At 31.6% G+C, this 20,739-nt stretch overlaps 1 protein-coding gene across 2 annotated transcripts in view; it reads right to left on the minus strand.

Moving 5' to 3' along the window:
* Positions 1-12,013: 12,013 nt before the first annotated feature.
* The window catches only part of LOC148281809 (uncharacterized), a 376,481-nt gene continuing 367,755 nt past the window's right edge, over positions 12,014-20,739 (minus strand). The window contains exons 16-17 of one of the 2 annotated variants that reach the window (XM_088226083.1): positions 20,065-20,219; positions 12,014-13,536 (exon numbers count right to left, since the gene is read on the minus strand). In XM_088226083.1, coding sequence (XP_088082209.1) covers positions 13,353-13,536; positions 20,065-20,219 — 339 coding nt within the window. In that variant the 3' untranslated portion in view covers positions 12,014-13,352. The remainder of the gene's footprint in view (positions 13,537-20,064; positions 20,220-20,739) is intronic. The other variant, XM_088226082.1, reaches the window with a different exon arrangement.

Here is a 20,739-nt window from a genome sequence, read left to right on the forward strand (position 1 = left end):
TAAAGAAACATTTCTACGAAAGTGACAGTCCAGGAACAACGAAATATTGCAGTGTAGAATACTGTAAAATCACATTTAAAACCAATATTTCACTTTAACCGTGCCAGGAGTCAACCCCATGACTTTTAGTTATTGGTGAACGCACTTTCCCCTAGATTACGATGCGGATTTATCTCCACTCAATTTCCTTTTTCAGGATTTTTACCTAAGACTACATTAACTCGACAACACTCGTCTCGGATTCTGGTTTCTATTTTCACGCGGAACTGTATTTTTTATCCACCCGGACACGGACTGAAAATAATCACTGAAATTCCCTTATTAATCAGTTAATCTCTGCTCAGGAGCTGAATAATATTATTATATAGTAACACTGAGAATACCCGATATTGCTCATTTTGAATTCAGAACGCACGTGTAACAAAGCGTGGCTACCGACCTACCTACGTCAAACAAACATTTGGTTCGTACTTATTTTCCGTACTGAACGTAGTTTCCCGCTTTTTTGCAGACAACAACATAGAAGAGTTTCAAATGAAAAACAATTTTAACGTCGGAAAATAGTGTTGAAAATAACGGCACGCCCTCAAAATGTTTTGACAATCGAAATATCTTCGAGACTGAGAAAATGGCGCAATGCTTTTTGAGTGCAGCCGCTTTAATAATTATATAACTTTTCAAGAGCACACGTATGTAACCTAAGTACCTTCTCTAGGTAGGAACCTAAATATTTTTTACGCGTTTCGCTTTTAGAATATTCACTAATGATTAAATTATTTATTTTTTTACCTTTCCAACTGGGTATTAATAAATATTAATACAAAAAAACTTAATTCATTTCATTAAAAATCACGCTATCATAGATTGCCACTTGATACCGATTGAAAAAGCATTAAGGAGTATAAATATATAATATATCAGGTTGTGGTCCCGTGGCTAGTGTCTCGGACTCACGGACCAAAGGTCCGTGGTTCGAATCCCACTCTATCCCAACTCGAGTATTTACAAACGGAAATAATATTAAAAATGAAGAAAATTTGTAAGAGTAATTAAAAATTAAGAATTGAAATAAAGAATGAAAAACATGCTCAGATGTAAAAATAAAATAAAATAGTTATAACATTTTAAAAAAAAAAGGAATAACATAAATATACACATATTTATTTTAAGGGATTCAAAGAAACGATGAGAAGAATCTTTAAGTGAAATATATCCTTCGGATCACCGTATTTCGTACTCTGTCACGAAGGGTTTTGCCAGCAATGCTTGTAGTTGTTACCGAAATATGAAATGGTATCTTTTACACAAGGAAATAAAAAAATAAAAAATAGATAAATAAAAATTAAGCTTTTATCTTTTTATACATATAATTCCTCTGTACGTGTGATGTCACTAAACTCCTCCTAAAGGCTTAACCGATAAACAGGCGGTTTTCTTAGATATGAAAATCTTCAATCTAATGTGTAAAAAAGAAGTAAAGAGCATAAATATTTTTTCAATCTTAAATTCATTATAACTTCTACCCATTTATTTCTTTTTACTGGGTTTTTGGTAATACTAAAATAATATTAAATTCAAAACATTTTAAAAAATCATATTCCTACATAAGTACACCCTTCTGTTGGTGAGAAGACCGGAGTTTGACATTTGCAAAAAGAATGCCATTGAAAAAATATTTTTTTTTTTGGAATTCAACCACAAACAAGTACCTACTTAAATTTGATATTTGAATATTAACAATTTTTAGTTTTGGAATTTGATACAAACAAGTACCTAGGTACCTACTTATCAATAAAAAGTATTTTCCAAGGCAAGCCAACGTTCGGGCAGGACAAAGTCTGTCGGGTCAGCTAGTAAATGATAAAGTGACAAAAGTATTTTGAAAACGCATATAAGGCCCACTTCTGGAAATATAAAGGACATACAAATAATCATAATACTCAAGTAACGTGATATGCTTGTATATCTACTAAAACATACATCTTGGCATTCATATCTTTGTACAGGTAAGGTAGTCATATTTTTTATTTTTTTATTTATTAATAAAACATATAAGACATGAATATCATGATATTATATTCCCAGGAGTTGTACGAGAAAACTCATTTGGGACGGTACATAAAAAAAATAGTACATTTCTTGTAACAATACATAGTATACATTTAAACAATAAAAATTTTAACAAATTTTAACAATCTATGAACTTAATATTAAAAAAGGAAAGAAAACATTTAAACAATCTGTGAACTTAATATTTAAGAAGAAAATAAAAACATTCAAACAATCTGTGAACTTAATATTAAAAAAGAAAAGAAAAACATTTAAACATTCTGTGAAATTAATATTAAAAAAGAAAATAAAAACATTTAAACATTCTGTGAACTTAATTTTAAAAAAAGAAAAGAAAAACATTTAAACCTAAAACACAATATATAGACTATTCACAGAAACTGAGCTAAAAACTATCACTTTCAAAAAGATTCAAGAAATAGGTCTTCATTTCTGGTCTTTGTGATTTACCACTCGACATTTCATTTTTAAGGTCATCAGGCAGTTTATTAAATTGTATACGACCAATGTATTCCAGAGACCTTTTGCCGAACTTCGTGGAACAAAATTTAGAAATGTGAAGATTTTTTGCATGTCGTGTATTATAGTTGTGAATTTCATGATTAAATGTAAGTTTTAAATTTGTGTGAGCAGAAAAGTTTATGATGTTTGAAATAGTGTTAGTGATGTCATACAGTGCCATTACCTTGAAAGGAAGTATTTTTGTGTTACGATAAATATTCTTGACATGGGAATCCCATTTCAAACCAAGAATGCTTCTCAGAGCTCGGTTTTGAAGAACTTGAATCTCAGAAATCTGGTTTTTGTTAGCGAAACCCCAAATACAGCATAAATAGGATAGGTGAGAATGTATCATAGCGTAATAGACGGCAAACAAAACAGAGTGAGGAAGCAGACCACGAAGTCTATGCAAAACGCCAGTTATATCTTACCTGACAATGTGTCGTGCGAAAATATTTTGCTGTTTGTAGTATCGGATACCCTGCACATCTTCTGTGATGTTATGATTGGCCAGTTTTGCTATTTTTGTAAGTTCCGGGCTCAGTTTACAATTAACCGTTGTTAATATTCAATTTATGCGCCCTCAGCAACATGTAGTTGAAATTGATCACTGAAAATTCAACAATAGTGCAGATAAGCAGTTTTTCGTTGATAATATAATATGTCAACAATATTTTTAGTTTGTCCAAATTTTTGTAGACAAGGACTGGATTCAACTCCGTGGGGAGCTGTTTATATTAACAAAAAATAAAGAACAATTTAGAGAAGATAATATAGAATTCTAGGCATCTACAGGGCTTATGACCTGTCATTGGTTGGTTAAAGTGGTCACTTTACACACCGTGTAACATTTACCATTCTGCCCCTATTAGAACCTCTACATTCCTTCAACTCTTTCATTTGTTGATGTTTATGAAGTTAAAGAGCTTAATCTTTTATTTATGCGGGTGAGATTCACCTGATTGAATTATTTCTACAAAATATTGTTGATAAATCTACCAGGTCAAGAAAAAAAACAATTCAATCAGATGAATCTCACTCGCATAAATAAAGGTTTCAGATCTTTAACCTCACAAACATCAACAGATTTAAGGAATATAGATGTTCAAATATGAGCAGAATGGTGAATGTTACACTGTGTGTAAACTGGTTACTCAAACCAGCCGATGACAAGTCAAAAGCCTTGTAGATGTCTAGACTTCTATATTACCTTCTCTAAATTGTTCTTCGTCTCTGTTGTAATATGATGTTTTTATCAATTATTTAAAAGCTTCAAACTCGAAACAAGTATTTATTGTGAACAAGTAATTCTATATTTTACGCATTGAGAATAATATATGTTACTATCAATTTGATGTACTTACATGAGTATATCGCATGATTTTAAGACAATATTATTTGTAATAGTTGTAATAAGACTATTAATTTTATCATATTCTGCAAATATAGATATGTTTGTGAGCAAAACGTTATATTTACTTTTCGTGGTTTGCTCTTATCTTCTTATTTCTTATGCACAAATCTCAATAATTAGAAAATCATATAGAACCGAAGTCGTTGGTATTATGCATTAGCAAAATTAAAATGGCAGTGGGCAGGACACTTGGCGAGACAAAATGATGTCAGGTGGACACCCGGAATAAAAAAGTGGAGACCACAGGCAAACAACAAAAGAGGTAATGATTATGATAAAATTATAAATAAACTTATTAATGAAACTTCTTGGTTTAGTTTTAATTATTATTATTTTGACCAACGAGCGCTTACTAAAATATTTCGTCATTTATCTATAGGTATGTAAACTTCCCTGTCAAAAAATCAAAGTATTATGCTAACTTTATCTGTTAAATAAAATAAATTATTAATGGTTATACCTCAAAAGAGTTGACTCAAAAGGTTTTTTCTAATCAATGTGAACACGGATAAATAAAGGTTTCAAACAAGAAATAAACATGAAGTAAGACTACCATTTCGTAGGAAAACAAGTACACAGAACTCATTGATGCACCGAGCTGTACAGTTATATTTTAAGGAAATACCATTGGAAATAAGAGAGCAAAAAAATATTATTTAATTTAAATGTCAATTAAAAAAATATGTGTTTAGCAGATAAATTTTCGTGTTAGCTTTATAGAAGTTTTCTTTTTAAGTGTACGTATATCGTTTGAAAAATGTTAATAATTAGTATATGTTTTAAAAATAATTAGATATAATTTAATATTAGGACATTCATTTATTATGTTTGTACTATTTAAAGACAAAATAAAAAAATATAAAAAAATGTGTATTTCTCACTCTGTTGTATTTCGCCACGTGTTATTTTCCCACCTTTTCAATAAAAAAAGCTTAATCCCAATTTCGGTCCAAAAACTCCCAAAAATGAACTGTTTAGCAAACTAGGTGTATATATTTATGTTTTTTGTACCCTGTTAAAATAATTATTTGATCTTATCTCCAAAATATGTTAAGAAGAGTTTAAAAACTGTAAACGATGTAAAAAATTCACCAGCCTTGAAGATGCCTTCTTAGGCGAAAGCGCTCGTTGATCAAAATAATAAAAAGTAAAACTAAATCATGAAGTTTCATTGATAAGTTTATTTTAATTTTATCATAATCATGAACTATGGAGTTTTATCAAGAAATATCAACAAAAAGCATCAACAAAAGAGGTGTTGGAAGGCTAAAAAAATATGGTTAGTCCTGTAGATTAGATGCTAAGAAAAGTAGCATGGATGATTGGCCTCGAGAGAGAAGACTACACTTACGGAGAAATGCAGTCAATGTTAAAAATTTCAAGTCTATAAAAACGCAGAAATAGCATTGATTCCATATTCATGTTTAATTTTAAAAATGGCCGAACTGATGTACTATCGTTACTGGAACAAGTGGCATTCAATGTTCCGATCCGTCGATTGCGAAATAATAATGTACTGTTCCTTGATCAGCACAGCACAAACTATGGTTTGTATGCATTTTGCTGGCTTGCAATGTTCCGATTTTGTAGCATTGTAAATTCGAGACAGGATCTGGATTTTTTTGGTGCAAGTCTTTTTAGATATAAGCAATCATTAAGTTATTTTTCATCAAAAGGTCGCATTGATTGATATTTTATGAAAAAACAGACCTTAATAAATACTTTTTCGAATTCATAGTATAATTAATCATTTAGTACTTTATCAAGATTAAAATTTTTATTCATGAACATTCCAAATTTAACAGAATTAACTTCCGGTTTTTTTTGGGAAAATGCTTTAATGCAACATTTATTTTACTAGGTCTTAACGTAGGTACGTTTTCTCCGTTTTTTCCCAAATTTAAAAATAAGCACCAAAAGTAATAAAAAATGATAAAGGTTTATGCGTCATTCGAAAGGAAATTTTCTGCTCTACAAGACGTTGTGTTTGCTTTAACATTACATGTATTATTTTTTTTCATTACAACCAAAATAAATAGAATGTCAAGTAGACGAAAGTGAGTATTTTCGACACATTTTTCTATTTGCGTTCAATCGAAGGAATAAAACTACCAAAGCTGCTCGCCATATTTTTGCAGTGTACGGTGGAGATGCCATGAATTATTGACTGATTTGTTCTAAAATAATGAAGGAGAATACATTTTTTGTTGTGTCCTCTTGTTCTCTCTATTTGGATAAAAACAAACAAAACTAATGTTAAAACCACTTTGAAGACTTGTAATAAAATAAAATAATACATGTTACGTAATAGCAAATACAATATCTTGTAGAACAGAATTTTTTTTATCGAATGACGTATAAACATTTACATTTTTTAAAAACTTTTGGTGCTCATTTTTATATCTTGAAAAAATGGACCCAGCTTATGTTGACACCCAATCTACCTATATAAATAGAAATAATAACATCAGCATACACATACTTATATACGGAGACTGTAGATTTTCCAAATCCTTCATATATTAATCTTTGTTTTGTTACAGTTTTTAGATAATTAAATTAATTATAACAAAATACCTTGTCTGATGATGGGCGCGTTCTGGGACCACGGGTTGGTATCATAAACCCTGTTCTCATATTTCAGACCCTATCGTTACCATTCACCATTACTGAGATCGTAAACATTAAACTCCCAGTAGTAAGCAAATTTTACCTCATGGATCGCATTCTGCTAAAATTCTCCACTCACATGGAATCGCGAAACATCTTAGGAATTCTCGAATCGCATACACAAAACTACATCAAAGACAATCTGTTACTTGACTATCTTACGTTGTAAATTTTGTCAAAATGCCCGAATACGTTTTACCTTATTCAGGGCAGGGGTTGAGTTATCAGCGGGATTGCATCACCCCCTCCCCTCTTATCGTCCTGCAAAGAGGGTATTTTACGTAAGACTTTTTGTTTGTCTCCATTCTTAAGCTAGATTCCGGCAATCGAGCAGCAATGTACGAAACTGTTTTCAAATAAATTATAGATAATGTCAGCATCTTCTGTAGGCGGGGAGCGCAGACTCATTCGGATAAGGTCCGGCTAGGCAGTGCAACGTACAATCGTAAGTTATATTGTACAACTGTATTTTCACATTGAGTTTAAGGTAAAAGCATTTCGCGATGTCATTTGGCAAATTTCCAAGGAAACCAAACGACTTATGAACATTTCCATTTGACATCCAATACACATTCTTTCGAAACGAACGTCATTAATAGGCGAACACATAGTTTAATAATACAAAACGTTCTAAAGACTGATTATTGATTCGTGGATGTTAATACAATGTATTTATATTGTTTTGTACAATGTATTATTTAACAATATTTTGAGTTTGTCCGAATTTTAGTAGATAAGGACTGGATTCAACTTCCTAGAAAGCTGTTTAAATTAACATATTACAACAGAGATAAAGATCATTTTAGAGAAGGTAATATAGAAGTCTAGGCATCTACAGGCCCAATGACCTGTCATTAGCACTTTACACATTGTGTAATATTCACCATTTTGTCCGTATTTGAACATCTATATTCCTTCAATCCTTTCATCTGTTGATGTTTTGAAGTTAAAAGAGCTGAAACCTTTATTATAACCTTTATATCCCTCTGGTCCATAAAGAAATCAACTTCCTAGGAAGTTCTTTAAATTAACACATTGCAACAGAGATTAAGAACATTTTACAGAAAGCAATATAGAAGTCTAGGCATCTACAAAGCTTATGACCTGTCATTGGCTGGTTTAAGTGGCACTTTACACACTGTGTAACATTGAACATTCTGCCTATGTTTGAACATCCATATTTCTTAAATTCTTCCAACTGTCAAATATTACGTTTTTCTTACATACGTATATCAATTTTTGCAGAATGTGATAAAATTAATAATAAAAATAAAATTTTAGGCGTAGCTTATGCCTAATATGTAGGTGATATAATTCAATCAGACGAATTTCAGATGAAAGTGGCCACTACTTGTACTTATAAAAGTATATCGCACGATTTTAAGACAATATTATTTGTAATAATTATTAGTGCAACATTCACAATTCTGCCCATATTTGAACATCTATAATCTATATTCCTTCAACTTTTTCACTTGTTGATGTTTTTGAGTTAAAGAGAGAAACCTTTATTTATGTGGGTGAGATTCATATGATTGAATTATATTACCTACATACTAGGCATAAGCAACACCTGAAATTTTATTTTTAGTATTAATTTTATCACATTCTGCAAAAATTGATATACCTGCGTATGTAGCAAAACGTTATATTTGACAGTTGGAAGAATTTAAGAAATATGGATGTTCAAACATAGGCAGAATGTCCAATGTTACACAGTGTGTAAAGTGCCACTTAAACCAGCCAATGACAGGTCATAAGCCCTGTAGATGCCTAGACTTCTATATTGCTTTCTGTAAAATGTTCTTAATCTCTGTTGCAATGTGTTAATTCAAACAGCTTCCTAGGAATTTGATTTCTTCATGGATCAGAGGGATATTAAGGTTATAATAAAGGTTTCAGCTCTTTTAACTTCAAAAACATCAATAGATGAAAGGATTGAAGGAATATAGATATTCAAATACGGGCAAAATGGTGAATGTTACACAATGTGTAAAGTGCGAATGACAGGTCATTAGGCCTGTAGATGCCTAGACTTCTATATTACCTTCTCTAAAATGACCTTTATCTCTGTTGTAATATGTCAATGTATTATTTGATAACTCAATACAAAAAAAAAACAGTCAGGACAGTACTTGTTAAGTAAATAACAGCATTCATCAATACTATTCCTGGCCGATTACCTTTTGTTTCCATCCTTCCTTTGACCCAACCTTATGGTACCTACCTAACATCAAGATAGAAGATATTCAAAATTAGGAGATTCGGATTTAGAACAAAAACCAAACAACATTTTCGACTTCACATAAAATCGGGAAAAAACTCGTTGGAATCTTAGCGCGTCGTGGAAAACATTGTTATATTTTATATAATTCATTTTGTCATCCAGTGCTAGAAATTGAAGAACATTAAGATCATATTAAAGGTAGGCATCCATTCCATGTTCCTATCCTTTTTCAAATACTTTCAAATTCATAAAACTGAATGAAATTCGTTTTTCGTTAACAGTACTAGTTAACGATATTAGTTGCTGTCAGTCAGGAATCAGAACCCAAAATATGAAATATTTATAAATGAAGGGGTTTAAATGAAAAATAGCTTTATCTTATTATTTCTCTCCCCGATGGAGGTTGGAAATTATCGTAGCAATTCTTACTTTGTTGGCAGCTGCCCTAAACAAGGACTGAGGGTTGCAATGGAACCAGTCACGCGAGTTCTTCAGTTAAGAGATGCGCCTTCTACCTACAATGCGTATTCCTTCAATCCTTCTCTGTAGAATGACTTGGAAAATGTTATATTTTTTGCCTCTCATCACATGCCCAAAGTACTCAAGTTTTCTTTTCTTTATGTTCTTTAGAACCTCTTTATCCTTTTCCATCCATCGGAGAACGTCATCGTTTCTGACTCTGTCCACCCAGGATATTTTTAAATATTTTCTTGTAACACCACATTTAAAAGGCTTCGATCTTTTTTGAAGTGTTTTGACGCCGTAAAAAAGTACTGATAAGACGTAACATCGAGCAATGCGCATTCAGAGGTCTAAATTAAAGTCTCTACTGCAAAGAAGGTCACGCATCCTGAAAAAGCAGTTTCGCGCCATCTCTATTCTGACTTTGATCTCTTGTGAGTGAGTGAAAAAAATAGGAAATCCTTAAAAATCTCTACGAGAAGGTAATGAACAATGCGTAAGTATGATTGACCTTGTGGGCGTTCATAAAAGCGGTCAAATGTACAGTCAAATGTACATGTCAATTGGTTGCCTTTGCGGCTAAATAGCGTGCGTGTTTTTATCGAAAAATTCTACAAATTACTCGTATTATATATTATATTCACAAAAAATCTAATGTTTTTATATGAATAATTTTTTTATTAAAACGTTGGAATAACAAGAAAAATACAGCCAAGGTAATTCAAACATTTTATTTTGAAAAACAAACTAAAAATCTACAAAAAGTTACATATTTTTTTAACGTTTCGCGATAATATAATTTTCATACAAGTGTATCGATCATCAAACAGATTTCCTTTAAAACATAACAATTCACATTTTGAATGTGCCTTAAACATGCGCCACCATCGGTTTCTACTTTATTAAACTAGTGTGTACAAAAATTTGATACCTTCCTAAAAACAATATTTACAAACATTAGTTCAATTGGATCATAGACAAGTCACGAAATTGTGATTTGCGAGTGAGGTGCGTATTACATTATACATAGATCAGCTATACAATACAGTACATTCGTTTGGGGTGTGTACTCAGCTTAATTTATTCTGTACACTACGCGGAACGACGTATTCCTGTTTTTTTCAGTAAAATACGATATTTATTTTTCAAGCACAACCATAACTCCTGTTGCTTCATGCTCCTATACAGATGTCATGATTAATGTGGTTATCGTGTCACTTGTTTCGTAAAACAAATGAATCCTTTGTGAGCTATATTTAACATAACAAAATGAGGTTTCGCTGAGTTTTCTACAGCAATAATTCAATTCAGCCCACACAACTTCATCAAAATATTTTTATGTATTAGAGGCGATGAATTTGTAATATAAACAATCTTTATTGTATAATATATACAATTTTACACATAAAATGCAGAACTACCATTGGTTATACATTAAACGTTTTTACCCCAACATACAATAAAGGACAATATATATATTTTTACTTACATATTTTATTAACACGTTTTATTATAGCCAATACACAGTGATTTAAAGATTTTTAAAACTTTTATTAATATTTCTTGTGACAATAAATATTTATATACCATAAGACAGTGAAATATAAAGTTCGTTTTTTTCTGCGCAAAACAGATTAATTAAAATCATCCATATTGTGGATCTACCTACAAACAAATGGTTCCTTTTATTCACACAATGCCATGTATCTTAAAAATCTTTGATGTAAGACATAAAGAATAGTTCTGCATTCAAGCGGTGAATAAAATACATAAACGTATAAAATAATTATAAAACGTAAATTAATGAGTTAATTTTGATAGAAATTTTTAAAAATGAAGATTATTTGATATTATTCAAATTGATATTATTTTTTTCTCTTTTTGAATTTAGCATTAATTTATTATGTTGTGTAAACATCAATTCGATTTGCTACAGATAATTTTTGTGTGTTACTAATACTATTGTTTTTATTACTTCGTTTGTGTATTTTTTAGTAAAAGGCAATCACTACCGTAACAATAATTTTCAAAGTAAACAAATGTCGTAATAAACATTCAAAAGTAAAATTACATTAGTAATTAAAACACATCACGTATATAACAGTCATTTGAGCATTCCCTACGAATTTTTTTTTAAATGGCCGATTTGTTGAGCGTTGCATTTTCAAATTGCAATTAAAAAACAGTATAATTATGTCCATTTATTAAAAGCAATACATAAGCTGTTTTTTCAGAAATAAGTATTTAAGTATGTACATATACAATACTAGCTAAGCTTGCAATTATGGCCATTATCGTATTAGCAGGGTCGTGGGTTTATCAGTCGAATTATTATCAAATAAAATTTATATGAAAATAATCTAACTTGTCAACTATGCATAAGTGTTATCTACACAGTACACGTGTTCAACAAAAAACAACATAATTACTTATAATCCATTTTCGTGAAGATTAATGATATCCAAAACAATTGATTTAGTTGATTTTGTATAGTGTACTAAGTTAAACCTTGAACCGGAAGGTTGTGCAGGTTCGAAACCGGTCGGTAAATAAATATGAAAAAAAAAAACAGAAAAGTATTCAGCGGTACTATAAATTGACGAATAAATATACGAAATCATTTTTATAAACAATTTTTCAAAAACTTTTTAAAAATGATAATTTATCAATTTTTCTATTGATGCATAGATATTATTTCGAAATATCATTATCTTTCGTTTATCTGCATCTAAATGTGCATGGGGCACTGCATTCGTACAATAGGGAAATATCGCATACTACGATTACCGATAAAAATATATGAAATGGATTTAGAATAATAACTTGTATTTTCAAAATCAACATGGATATTGTAGAGAAATGTTTTCATACATAAATGTAAAAAAGAAATTCAATAAAAATATGTTAGTAGAAAAACGCGACGTGTTGTTGTAACGTCAAGATTCATGAAATTGTTCTACGGAAATTTCAATGGGAGGAACAAATAAACATGAATCTTGACGAATTAGGGGCGTGGCCAATGGAATTGCCGTTTATGCGTAAATTCAAAATTACAAATTTAAAAATATTTTTTATGCTACTAATAATTAGCAAAAAAAATTTTTTTTTTACTGGACAGTATTTCATAGACTTTAATTACTTTAAAAATGTAAAAAAAACGTGATATTTCTCTATTCCGAGTTCAAATACGAAATAGGTAAACCGAGTTGTGGTCCCGTGGTTAGTGTTGCGACCTCGCACAGAGTTCAGAGTTCCCATTTTTTCATAGTGCGTTATTTACAAATCGTTGGAAATGCCCGCCAAAATAAAAATATTTGGGTGAATTATAAGAACATAATAATATACACACGCTTCAGTTGCCAGTCCAGAAACGGTGAAATATTAAAAGTGGAAAAACGCATTTTGTTTGCCTCGTGGTGTAGCGGTTAGCGCGTTTCACTATCTAGCAAAAAGTCTCGGATCCGATTTCCGACACTATTATCATCATCATACCCCTACACCTAACGGTGCAAAAGGCAATACATTGGTACATTAAATGTGGCGTGTATCGATCATCCGTTACATGAAGGTAAAGTGATCATGAAAATGAAATACTGCAGTGTAGAATCACTTTTTCAATCAATATTTCGTATCTACCATCCCAGAAATCGAACCCGGTACCTCTAGCGCGGTGAGCAAACGCGCTAACCACACTCTCTGTGTTTGAACGGATTAAGAATACACTTTAGTAGATATATTTAATAGAACCAGAAGTCTAAACGAGTACTTTCGACTCGATGGCTACTGTCAGATAAAAATCCTGAAAAAAAACGAAAACCGAGTGGAGATATGTCCGCCTCGTGGTGTTGTGGTTGGCGCGTTAGTCTACCATGCTAGAGGTCCCGGGTTCCCGGATTGTTGACACAAATTAACATAAGAAATAAAATGAGAAATCTCCTTTGTTTTGATTTCCGGAAAATTCAGACTGATCTCTGTTGAAACTTGGTATTCTATATTTTTAAATACGAGCTATGAGCGTTGCGCTGGGCTCCAACATAGCAGTAGGAGAACGGCGAGGGTAAGGAATGTGGCGGGGGGCGGCAGGGGGCCAGGGGGCGCGGGGGCTGCAGCCGCGGGGGCGGGCCCCCCTACAGCAGCCCTGGAGCGCCACTTCACTTGGTACACGGGGGCCGTGCGAGTCATGGCTAGAACCCTGTAAAGGGAAAAACAGACATTTAAAAATGGATTTTGAAGTTTATAGCGTGGCGAGATCGATTAAATTGGTCCTCAATTTTAAATTAATAATTTCAGTAAAACTCCCAACTATTCGATTAATGAGTACCAGACGTTATTACATAAAACCTTACTTAAACATGTACAGGCAGGTTAATGAAGAAGGTCAAGCCTACGGGAAATCGGAAATAAAAAATGTATTCTAACGCGCGGTAAAAATTAGAGCATTAAATTGAACGGCAAAGTTTATTGAAATTGTATGAAAAATATAATAAAAATTATTTTAATAAAAACGAACTACTTTGAACTACGTCACTAGTTCTTAACCAATTGATTTCCGGTTTATGGAAGTCAACTGACCAATCAGCTGAACTTACTGAGAAGAAGGGGAAGAGAACTTCAGACGTCGAGTAATAATTACAAAAATACAAAACTTTAATAAAATCATAACGCAGATTATTATCAGATTAACTTTTACGTATTGTATTCGATAAGTAAAAGTTAAACTAGGTTTTTAAGGCTTAGTTTAATAATCCATCAACAACAAAAAAAACCTGAACTTCCTCATTGGTTTGAAGAAGAAACACTCCGCCAGCAAGCGTAATTATTATAACATCCCATTTGTTTTCTATTTCCTGATAACGATATTTTGGAATCCGGATGACTGCAGTTCAGACAAATGGAGTTCTACTGTATCACTAATCGATGAAGTTAAAAATAATTTGGTTTTATGGACACAAAGAAAACCATTAAGGTAATGTAAGGATAATTATTAAATACATATTTTTAGGTTTAAGTGGTTTATTATGTATTTATGTATGAGATCATATTTTACGTATATTTCACACTACGCAGAGGCACAGATGCCGAGCGTCGCGACGCGACGCACGATTACATAAATATTTTATAACATTATACCTACGCTGGTAGAGAACAAACTGGGTTATGAAGGTTGCATAGCAAACTACAGAAAGGCGCCAGTGTTGTCTATTATGTTAGAAACACAAGAGGGAGGGTAAGAACAATTTAACGTAGTTATGCATAAAGCAGCCGGCTATAGAAAAGTAAAACTGAAATAGCACTTTTTTGAAAAAAGTAAATCTACACAACAGTTTGAAGGGTTTTTAAAGTCTGGTTGATAACATTACCTAAGATTTGCATTTTGTAGAAAGCCGCGGTTGTGGTCCCGTAGCTAGTGTTTCGGACTCACGGGCCAGAGATTCGTGGTTCAAACCCCACTCTACCCCAACTTGATTTCCATTTTCTAGAAGTGAGTTGTTTACAACTCGTTGAAAATGGGCACCAAAATTGAAATATTTGGGGAAACTATGAAAACGCAAATATTTATTTTTTACTAAAAAAAAAAAAAACAGCCCTAGTGAAACTCTGATGTATATTGTGTCATTATATGTTCAACATATTATTTTATACACAGACACGAGGTTGCTGTTTAATGCAAATTTATTACTTGGCTAATAAATAGTGAATTGTGTTGCGCGAGTGTTACGGCGATGATGGGTTGAAGAGACTGCACTTGAACTACATGCTGGAACTGAGTGACTGCGCCGAGCTGGATTGAACTGATCTGACTGGCATTGCCACGCCCTGTGGTCTCTTTATAAGCCACGGTCCTTTGTAGTTAATTTCTTCATGGTAGGAACGATATGAATGTACTGCAGAACGATGCTCCTGATTTTTTGTGCAATACTGTTAGAGTTGCATTGTATGTCGTATTGGATTCTATAGACAACGATGACATTGCTTTCTTTTCTTTCTTTTCTTGAGTGTCATCGATTATGGACTATGAACCCCAACCTTACATTAGGGTACTTAATTGTAAATAATTATTTATTTAATTTGTTATTTTATTGAAATAAACAGCACTTGGTGCATTTTACATATAAGTTACAAATACAGTTAAATATACATACACGAAAATACAATTATAAGTAATACAGAGCATTTAAAACAAAATCATAAAATTACAAATTGAGAATGTCTAAAAAAGATGAACAATTAAAAAAATTATTACCAGTTATAAAATTATTGAAAAAATAATAATTTGGTATTAGAAATACTTTGAGCCAGTAAAAAAAACGAAGAAAACAATAACTATAAACCTTAAAGAAATTAAACATCCGTAATAATATTTAAAACTATGTATAAAAATATATAAAGATCTATAAAAAACGATAAGGAGAAATATTTTAGACTTTTAAATAAAATCAAGAAAATAAACGAAATGACGAAACGAAACTAAAAGTAATTTTATTATATTTTAAAGGAAATTTGGTGATTTTTTAAAGTCTGGATGACCACACAACCTAAAATATGCACTTTGTAGAAAACAGCCAGATCTAATATTGAATGATACTGTATTCAAACATTGAATGTATGGGGTGACATTCTGTATTAACAAAACAACGCATTTTTATCACAGGTGTTTTTAAAGTAATGAGTTCATTTTATATTAAATAATAAATTAATGAATTTTAGAAAACTAGATTCCTAGAGGCATTAATCTTCCCATCAGCATCCATACCGTAAGATTTTCCTAGTGGGCGTTTTCTACAAATTGAGATATGCCGTTTTTGTGATGAACACTATTTTCAGAAGGTGAATATTACAGTTTTTTGTATCAAAGTGGCCTGGCTGTTTTTACCAGAACATAGAATTGACCTGCACTCGATAACACCAATATCTCTAAAAAAACCTGGTCTGGCTGCTTTCTGCATACCTACATTCAATTTTACCTTTGTATTGTACCATGATAAAGGCATAAAGATTCCTAAATTATGCACCTTGTTCTTGTAAATAGCATTGCTTTGTAGCTTTCATAAAGAATAAAGACGCACTTATCAAAAGTTAATGAAATAAAATAAAATACGGGAAAATAATAATAGATGGTAACAAAATTTTATCTTTAAATTCTGGTTTAGATTTTCGTTAAAGTCACCATTATATTCTTTTTCAGTTAACAATATTTTAAATTTGTAGAAGTTTTTGAAAACAAGAACTGGATTTAGCCCTCTAGGGAGTTATTAAGATAATTTTAATTTTTATATGACATCGGAGATGGAAAACATTGTAAAACTTATACGTCAAAGCATTTAGAGGGCTTGTGACTTGTCTTAGGCTGGTTTGAGTGGCCACTCTACACACCGTGTGACATTCACATCTAACTGAATTATTATTTGAAATACTGTATTATTAAATTTTAATTCTTCTCGGACCAGTGAATGTTACAAGATGTGTAAAATGGCAACTTAAATTAGCCAAAGATATATCTTACGCCCTGTAATTGCCTTGATGTCCATGTTCCTTTCTATAAAATGTTCTTCATATCTGTTGTAATATGTTAAACAGAATGTTTCTAAATTTGTTATAATCATCTGGTAGATTAATATAAAACTATATATATTTCTAGCTACTGATTGAAATACTAGAACTACAAGTAAAGGTTCTTCATTGAATTTAGATCAAAGGGAAAGCGAATAATTGTTCACTGACTAGAATTGAATTGTTCGGATCTAATCAATATTCCGAAATTAAGATGAGTGATTTACTAAAAATATGTGTTTTTTTATCATTACAATTTAAAGTAACTGTGTTTGTCCCGTTGTTCAGTCAGAAAAAAAAACCATCAAAAATATGTATTATTACGTATCTAACGGCCTTACTAATAAACTTGGTATAAAGTTACGCTTAGGCATAGTGGTAGAATAGGGATGAGAGTACCACCCTTATCATAAGGGTAGACTAAGGATCACATTCCCATCCTTATGTAACTACTATGCCTAGGCGTAACTTTATACCACGCTTATAAGTAAGGCCGTAAGAGAAATTTATTGCCAGCAGAGTCTTAAATATGTTTTTATGCACCAACACTTATTTCCTAGTAAAAATAATAGATCTAGCCAAATAATAAATAAAGTACTAGAAATTTCATATTTTAAATGAAGACTTACGCAACGATCCTACAATTGAATAGCTCCATAACTGTTCAATAGCTTAAAAGCAATAAAATTAAATTAGATATGAATTATTTGAATCTGTATAATATTTTAACAAAATATGTGGATCTAAAAGAAGATTAAAAAAACTTATTTTTTAAATGTATGTAATACGTATATACATTTTTTTTTCAGTTTCAGTTTTATATTAGCATTTTATTTTTATGTCTATCTGTGAAATTTTTTGTTATCAATGTGATATTATATTTTTTATATAAAGCATTTATTATAAAAAGCAAAAAAAATATGTATTTTTCATTGACCTATTATCTACGCCCTAAAATGAATGAAATAATATTCCAAAGTGTAGAATAGTTGTTTTATATTCTTGGTATTGCAAATTTCTGCTCAAAATTGAAATTGTTTGGAGAAATGAGGGAGGTTGATGAAGGAAATCTAGACGGAAAATTCCCTAGAAGCCAAACAGTCCATAGTATGAGAGAATTTCCCGTAAGACAACTTATTGCGGTTGATTTTAAATTTTAAATGAAATGAAACGAAATATTTGTAAATATCAAAGGTATTTGAAATTACATATTTAATTTTGCAAACTTTGAGAAATAACGTCTTCGTGGATAAATTTTCACCATACTGGCTTTTTCTTAGAGGTAACAAATTAAAATCCCGGTGAGATCATAATATTTTATTTTTTTCTTAAATCGGGGTATTTATTTTGTACATTTTTGATTTTTTTATTAAATCATACAATTTTTTTTGTACTTCCAGGAGCTACAACAAAATTATTTTGGGACAGAATAATATTTATATAAAGGTATGGTAATATAATATAACAAGTAATAATATATGTACATAAAACTGAAATAAGATAGCAAGTTAAGTATATAATACAAAGAAATGAAAACAAATCATAATAAAAATTAATATTAAACATTTACATATAGTAAGAAAGAAATATCCGAGGAAAAAGAACTTTAAACTAAATTTCAACTTCCACGTACCTCTCCTCAAGTAGTTATTTTTTAAATGAATATAGTCATTTTTTGGCGTTCTATAGGACTCCGGTAGCCTGTTGTACTCACTACAAACAAGGTACAGCTTTAGACCATACCTTGTCGTGCGTGATCCAGGTACGTGAATATTTTGAATCTGTTGGGTATTATACTGGTGAACGTCACGATTGAAGGTATAGCCAATATTAGTAAGAGTCTTTATTTACGCCCTGAAGCACCGTTTTTGCAACACGGTATGACCAAAAATGGGAAAATGTCAGTAAGTTTGTAAATGTCTTTGACATGCGTTTCCATTAGTATACCGTATATATTTCTTATAGCTATATTTTGTATTATTTGTATTTCTGATACCCACTTTTTGTGGCAAATCTCCAGATGCACGACAAGTATACCAAATCATAGTGTATCATTGAATTATAATTACAAAATTGAATTACCAAAGTACACCTCACTGAGAAAACCGTTGCCGAGGAACACATTTTACAATATTAGTTTAGCTCGATTGATTTATTTTTTACGCAAACAATAGATTTAAAAAAAAAAATTTGCACATACAATGATTAATTCATTCTAAATTTAAATATATTATTAAAAATCTCAACTAAACATAGATAGCTTAGATTGTAGGTTTTTTAAATGTGTATTTGCATTTACATCTACATATATATTATTTCCTGTATGTATTCGGAGTATTTTGAAATTTCCCGAACAGTTTTTGGCATGCTATTAAAGGATTTGGGTGCAGATCCAAGATATCATATAAATAGTGAGTCCGGTTTGAGTCGAGGTCGGTCCACACCTCAACTCAAACGTGCCGTTACAGAGTTGGTTCCGTTAAATTTGAACAGCATCTCACAAATTTTGAGGTCTGCGTCAAATATTATTAAAAAAATTATACCTATGGCTCAATCTGTCCATAAAATCGTCATTTTCACCGATAAAATAGTAAGTTTGTATTTAAGTTGCCAGTCATCGCCACTTATTAATTCAACGAGAGTATTTTGACAGACGTACCTGTAAATTTTCGATGGCATAAAATCTCAACGCAATTCTAATTGCATTATCAGAGGTATATGAAGTCCCCTATTGTTCATGGTATAACTTCTCAGAAAAATTATTGGCAATGAAACATGAATAAATTCCATCACTTAAATCTTTTATTGAATCCAAATATATACTTACGAAAACAATGATAACAGTTGCGTGAGTAAAGTATAAGGTGGTTCAATAAGGCACTTTACCATTTCACTGACAAATTATTTTGACAGATAGTGAATAATATTTTTGCGCACACGCGGCATCGAGAAAATGACGTTGAAAATTAAATTTCTATGAATTACTCACCTAGAATTTGATGAAAGTTTCCTCATGCCTCAATGATGTCATACTCTACTCTGCCAACAAAACTTGAGGACCTCACCTTGAACGTGCTTTGAAGATCAACTCAGGATACGGGTATAAATAATGAATGTTTTAAGACTCTACTATTTTTTTTAATACGGGTACACAAATGGATGACTTCACCTTACGACGACTGTATTGAGCCTCCAGGGTAGCGTATACTGTTTGCGAGTGTCCCTCGGACAGAAGGTGTGGAGAATATTCCCAGCATGGTGTTGCTCCTCCGCAGCTGCGGAATACTCGTGAACTGTGATATTCCAAGCTCCACAAGGTCGTGACTGTAAAAGAAAATGTTTATTGAAAACAAAATAATAAAAAATGACATTATTGGCAACACACTACCCTTAAAGCAAAACGCTAAAGTTGGTAAGTAGTATTTTAAAAATGATTTGTATATATGGTCGGATGAAAAATACAGTTCTGTGTGTGAAATAGACCAGAAATCCAGGACGAGTGTTTTCGACTCAAAAGCTACTCTCATGTTAAATCCTGAAAAAGGAAATCGACTTGAGAAAAGTCCATCTCATAGAGTAGTAATTGGCGGATTCGCCTACTATGCTTGAAGTCCCGCGTTTGATTCTTGGAAATATACGTTTTTAAATGTGGCTTTTGACTGGGATATTTAATTGTCCTTGGATTAACACCCGGAGCGTAAGACTGATCACCTTATATCATTGTAATAAGTGATCGAGATGCGCTGCATTCAGATGCAATCGGGTGCGGATACAATTATGATGACGGTGATGATAATAAACACCCGTGATCAGAGCCGATTGATGGCCATATAAAGTATTTTCA

Source organism: Micrasema longulum, unplaced genomic scaffold (assembly GCF_059751315.1).
Source record: "Micrasema longulum isolate JH-2025_06_02 unplaced genomic scaffold, ASM5975131v1 h1tg000406l, whole genome shotgun sequence".
Taxonomy (NCBI): domain Eukaryota; kingdom Metazoa; phylum Arthropoda; class Insecta; order Trichoptera; family Brachycentridae; genus Micrasema; species Micrasema longulum.